Source organism: Ascidia mentula, chromosome 2 (genome assembly GCF_947561715.1).
Source record: "Ascidia mentula chromosome 2, kaAscMent1.1, whole genome shotgun sequence".
NCBI lineage: Eukaryota > Metazoa > Chordata > Ascidiacea > Phlebobranchia > Ascidiidae > Ascidia > Ascidia mentula.
Window position 1 is genome coordinate 13265027 of NC_138567.1, and position 6000 is coordinate 13271026.

The 6000-nt window shown below is 36.6% G+C and overlaps 1 protein-coding gene across 1 annotated transcript; it reads left to right on the forward strand.

The window, feature by feature from the left end:
- Position 1: 1 nt before the first annotated feature.
- Positions 2–5383, forward strand: LOC145888780 (charged multivesicular body protein 1a-like). Its single transcript, XM_082979623.1, has 7 exons — positions 2–1523; positions 1661–1758; positions 2021–2082; positions 2996–3086; positions 3563–3691; positions 4202–4389; positions 4714–5383. Exons 1-7 carry the CDS (start codon positions 1490–1492, stop codon positions 4745–4747), a joined length of 636 nt encoding a protein of 211 aa, XP_082835749.1. The 5' UTR covers positions 2–1489; the 3' UTR covers positions 4748–5383.
- Positions 5384–6000: the final 617 nt, after the last annotated feature.

The window sequence follows — 6000 nt, forward strand, 5'->3', positions numbered from 1 at the left end:
ACCCACAGGTCAGTCAGTCAGTCAGTCAGAGCGCAGAGCATTTGCGACACATGATTATCGGCAAATTTTCGCGAAAGTGACCTTTTGTTCAATCTGGTATCTGTAGTAAAATATGGTGTGGGAAGAGCGAAGCCAATGTATCGGAGCATAATATAGGCTAAGCATTAAGCAATAAGAGGGATTTAGCAAAAACTTAAATTAGGATACTAATCACTTCAGTTGTGCAAATGAAAACAACATAATTAAGCAGTTCAAAAGGTAAAAAGGCATGGGTTATTATTAGTGATGTTCCCAGTTTCAAATTATCCGGCCCGGCCGGATTCCGGATAGTTGTCAATCAAATCCGGCCGGATAATTTGGATCCGGCAGTTTGTTAACGCCGATTCGTTTATTAGCCTGTCATGAGTGGAACAAATAAACGTGGGCATTTGTTAATATGGTATAACACGTCACGAAAAACATTAATAACAAATAACAGAAAAATCTTACGTCGGCGAGTACAGCAGACTGGGTCCCAAAAACGAGTAATTTGCGAAATGTTTGTCTGCTTTTAGAACAAAAATGCTTTCCCAACTATCCGGTAAAATTAAGTGTATTATCCGGCCGGGTCCGGGTATTGAAAATTGGTCAATATCCGGCCGGGTCCGGGTACCCGGATCCGGCGCAACACATCACTAGTTATTATTGGCCAAGGCCCTTGTTAAGGCGATTTCCTTACAGTGAACAAGTTTTTATTACTTGGTTCAACGTTTTCTTTGATCCAGACAGTATCGTTGATGGAAATTATGATTGCAGAATCCTGGCAGGGTGATTGTTCAGGAAGGTGATGCCATACCTGAACAATCAGTGATTAGAGCTGTTGTATGCCCAGAGTCCCAGACCAGATTTGGGAAAATGTCGGACAAATCCTCCAAAAAATTTCATTGGCATAGTAAATTAATGCGCAAAAGAGCCACAATAATCAATGAGAGCTGCAGACAGGGTGTATACACGCACTGTTTCGACCTGTAAGGTCTTATTAGTGCAGTTGTTGATGTGGCACTGTGCTAGCTGGTAGACCAGCAGGCACACAGATTTCCACTTTGTGGTACCTTTCGGTCAATCGTCGATATGTTGGTTATCAAACTAGGTAACAATCAACATAGTAAATTAACATATAACACAAAAGCTAGTCCAAAATTCACTGCAAACTTTTGAAACATTTTATATATTTTTTTTAATCTGGTAGTGCAGAAGTATTTTCACATGACAAGGCAGGATTTGCCCCCACTTTCCTTACGTGGCGATCGCAGCTATTGTATCAAAATCGTTATGTTCGCAGGCATAGCAGCCAAGCTTTTCCAGCCACTTTATGTTTGACAGTAATGCCTTTGCTGCTTTGCCTAAGAACCTAGGTACACAACTTCCTTAATTTGAAGTGTTAAAATTTTTTTTGTGATATTTTTCAATCTTTAGGTGCAAAGTAAATTTGAACATAAAAACAAACACAATGAATATGTTCAAGAAGAAACCAACATTGGACGGTAACAAGTAGCATTGTAAACATTTTAAATATGAAACTTGTAATTCCTATATCTATAGTTACTGCTTTTGTTGTTTTAGAAGTACAATAATACTACCATGTACTTAGTGAAACTCAAATTACTATTTCATATTTCAGAGACCCTTTTCCAATTGAGATTTACATGCAAGCAACTGGACAGAATGGCTGCCAAAGCCGAAAAAGAACAACAAAAAGAATTAAATAAAGTCAAGAAGGTATTGTGTCCGACTTTATATTTTATATTTTGTGTTCTAGTCCAGTGCTTTTCAACCTTTGTCAGTTCGCGACCAACTTTTAATGCAAGTTTTACTGTGCGACCCACAATGAGATATGACCAAATGCAGTAATTTTGTGATGTAATAGAAAACTGTAACATTTAGAAATGCTTCGCGACCCACCTCAAATAGCTTTGCGACCAACCAATTGGTCGCGACCCACTGGTTGGGAAGCACTGTTCTAGTCTATATGTTTTTTCAGGCATTGTCAGAAGGACCATCACGTTTTGAATTTGCACAGTTGTTTGCTGAAAATGCTATCAGGTATGAATCATGTAAATTGTCTTAAAGAGTCCAAATTAACTTAATTGTGGAATATTTGCATGAAAAATTTTTTCCTTGACTTAAAACAGCAATCCTTACCTAATATTTTCTTTGCAAAAGTCCAATAGAAACAGGTTTATATTTTCTTCGTATGGCGAGCTGCTGACAGGGCCACTGTTTTGACCTAATAGGTCCCTTTTGTGTGGTGAGACTTACAACAATGGGACCTACTTGGTCAAACAGTGGTCTTGTCTTCAGCTCAATGCAAAAACATAATTGACTCTATTGCTTGTATATTCTTTTGTTTTATCATCCTAAAGGCAAATTTCTGATGCAACTAGACTTACGTGTTAAGTGCAAAGTTTTTGCATCTGAAATATTTGGTGAAATAAAGTTGGATGTTGGATGAACACATTCTGATCACTATGTTTATCACTGTCATATAACATTTTAAAATTTGATAAATACATTATTTTTTTGCTCTGGTTGGTAGTACGGTGTCACAATTTACCACCTGGTAGTTAATTATGGAGCTAATAAATCCAATACAATATTCAGATGCAAAGCAGTTTAAATCCTCTTGGCTATAAAGTTCTGTTGCGTACAGTCAAGCCTCTATTCAGTGTACTATGTTTGACCAGTGGCAGTTACATTGTAAAAGATAAACCCTATTAATTTTTGTGTTTATTTGACATTATGTGAGAAACCAAGTAGTTCTGATTAACAGGGAATGTAACAGTTTCAAAACTGTGGTATCGTCAAAGAAGGTCATAATTCCCCTAAAATATTTAGGTTGTAAGATTATAATTTTAAACAACCAGACCTTTGTCAAAGTTGGAAAGTGTTACACTGTCCAAAAAAGCAAACAGTACGATAGACTAAAACATAATGCAATGTGTTTATATTTGTAAAGGAAAAAGAATGAGTCACTGAATTACATGAGACTCTCATCAAGAATGGATGCTGTCTCTTCCAGACTAAAGACAGCTCAGTCTATGAAATCAGTAAGGTCTTTGTATTAGTAGCTGCGATATTTCTGATAAGTTTTGTTTTGAGGGGTGTGAAAGTGCTGTTGATTTCCAATTACGCAGGAACAAGTTCAATTGTTAGTCTTAGCAGCTTTGTTTATCGTTTTTTTACCGCTTATATAAAACAATGTCAAAAAAATGTTAGGCTAGCCCTTGTGTACAAAGTCAACTAAAAAGTCTTGTTTTCACTGACAAAAGTTGTTCAATATTTCGAGTGAACTACTGTAATGCCCTACTCGTTTTTTAAAGCTGAATTTGTATAGTAAATATCTGAAAAACATTTGGCTTAATCAATTAGGTACCGAAACCAAACACCCACCTCATATTTTTTCTAGATCCACCACTGAGTATGACATTTCTGTTTCCACTGAAATGATAATGGAATTAAGTTTTGGCGAAATACAAAATCTAATCAACATTTTTAAGTAACCAGTATTTCTCTAACCATGCAGCTGACAAAAGACATGGGCCATGTTACTGTGGCGCTTGATTCTGCAATGAAAAACATGAACTTGGAGCAAGTTGCAAAAGTTATGGATAAATTTGAAAGTCAATTTGAGGATTTGGATGTTCATGCTTCGGTGAGTAACAGTTTGCCCATTAATTAATGAAGGACCTGCAAGTCTGACAACCCATGTTTTGTGATGAGTTTGCACAGGGTTGCTAAAAAGGTTTTAATTTTGTGGGATTTTTTAACCCCATAGGAATTTTTATGCAAAATCAAATAGTTTAGATCTTTTTAGTTCAGAAAGTGATCATGCCATTTTGCCGAAATTAATATTTTTGTGATATTTTAAAATAAAAGATTGCACTGACGCTAATCCTCAATCAGTCTTTGCGAGTAATTCTGGATACCATCCCACAAAAGTCCACAAACAAGGACTCTCATATTGTTTATTTGCAACCTCTGGTGACTGAATATTAGGTCGTGACCCACCATTTGCGAACCCCTGCCCTATGTATCCACAAACATCAGTTGCAAAGCTTTTATCTTGTTGTGCTTGGGTAAAACAAGTATGTTAGCAAAGATGTTCACAAAATTCATCTACGGGAGAAGTTGAGCAACATTTTTTAATGTGCAATTTTCCCAGGTAATGGAAAATACCATGGGTTCAGCCACAGCTTCAACAACTCCACAGGACCAAGTAAAGGCCCTCATACAGCAAGTTGCTGATGAAAATGGTATGGAAATTACAGCACAACTGGAAGAAGCTGGTATTGGAACAAATACTCTGGAGAGTGAAAGAGCTGCTCCCCAGGAGGATGATCTAGAAAGGAGGTAAGTGAACACAGCTATGCAAAATCTTAAGAAAATGTTTTATTGTATAACACAAATCATTTCAGCTGATTTCTTTCGAATTTTATATAATTATAAAAATATCCAGAATATAAAAATGTATATATACATGTTTTGTGTGAATATGATTTGGAAACCGTTTTTTTTCACTTTTTAAATTTAATCTTTAAGTGCAGAAAGTTTGTCTGCAGCCCTTATTGATTATTATGGCTCTTACGTGCATAGAATGTTTGTTTTTTTGCAAGTAATGCCACAAAAGAATTGTATGCATATAGTTCATTATATGTCCATTATTATGTTACATAGATTGCGACAAATGAGAGGAGCCATGAACAATTGATCTGTGCCTGAAACAAGCAGAAATAAGAGGAAGTTCTACATCTATGCATGTGCACTTAGTACTTCTTGCTCAGAAACGGCTGCCATCAGATACACTGTCAGCAAAGTCAAATGTGTATTGTGATTTGCCTTTAACTTTTGTTACATATAGCCTTTCGCTATTCCTTGCATTTATTATTTGTTACATCTATTTTTGGCTTATATATGTGTTTATTATGAGAAACTAAAGACAAAATATTTGACTATAGCAAGTGTATTTTTAATTTTGATTTTTTTTTCAACGCGAAGTTGCGAAACTAAATTTTACACTATGTTTTAAGCAGTAAAGCTAGTAATGTGAGCTGCAAACAGGGCATCTTTGCCTAAATTTTTAGTGGCAAGATCGTCACCAAGCTACACTGGTGAGAGCCGATAGGTCAACGCAGTGACCCTGTTTGCAGATCGCTTGTACAACATTTTGTTTTCTCTGGTCCTGTGTAATTAGAGGTACAATTTTGAATTGTAAAGTATATTTCTTGTCTGGTCTGCAGATATTTTCTACAGTGGAGCTAATTACCGTTGGCAGCTTCTCTTAAATCCCATTAGCGTTGAGTTCTTTTTACATTGGTTTTAGAATCGTAAAAATAAATGTACGCTACACAAAATTTGTGTGTTGGAAACGGGTAGAAAACTTCAAAAGTATTTCCTGGGAGTTTTGCAAAATCCGGTTTACATTACTGCATTATTTTTTGCTTCGTTTACAAGCCTTACCAATGCAGAACACAGAACAATACCAACAAGTTTGTGTTTAAAATAGAACAGTCATTACGAGCCCAAGCAAAGTTCTTGTTTTAACAATTGCGCTCTTCGATGTAACAAGCAGCCTCACACCATTACTGAACATCCAGTTAAGGTCATGTACGTGGAGAAAGGGTTGGACAGAGGGGGTAAAAGAACACTTTTTGAATTTTGTGCAAAATTGTCGGGTCATAGAAGAGAATAAACAGAGACTGGATGATAGGGTCGAACTTCGGCGGTAAGAAAAGACAGTCAGCGACGAAAACCAACTTGCTGGTAAAATTGCTGCAAAATTAGATTGCTAAAATGAGAATTATGACAGGGGTCCACTGTCCCGTTCTCGTTATGGGATGAGTACCTGTAGATTGAGATACCAGTTGCTAGTGGAAGACTTGCATTAAGATCATCTTGAAACCGTCGCTATAGGCTATGCGTGAAGTAGCCTACCATTCTATACAACGAAGCACTGTAACAAGG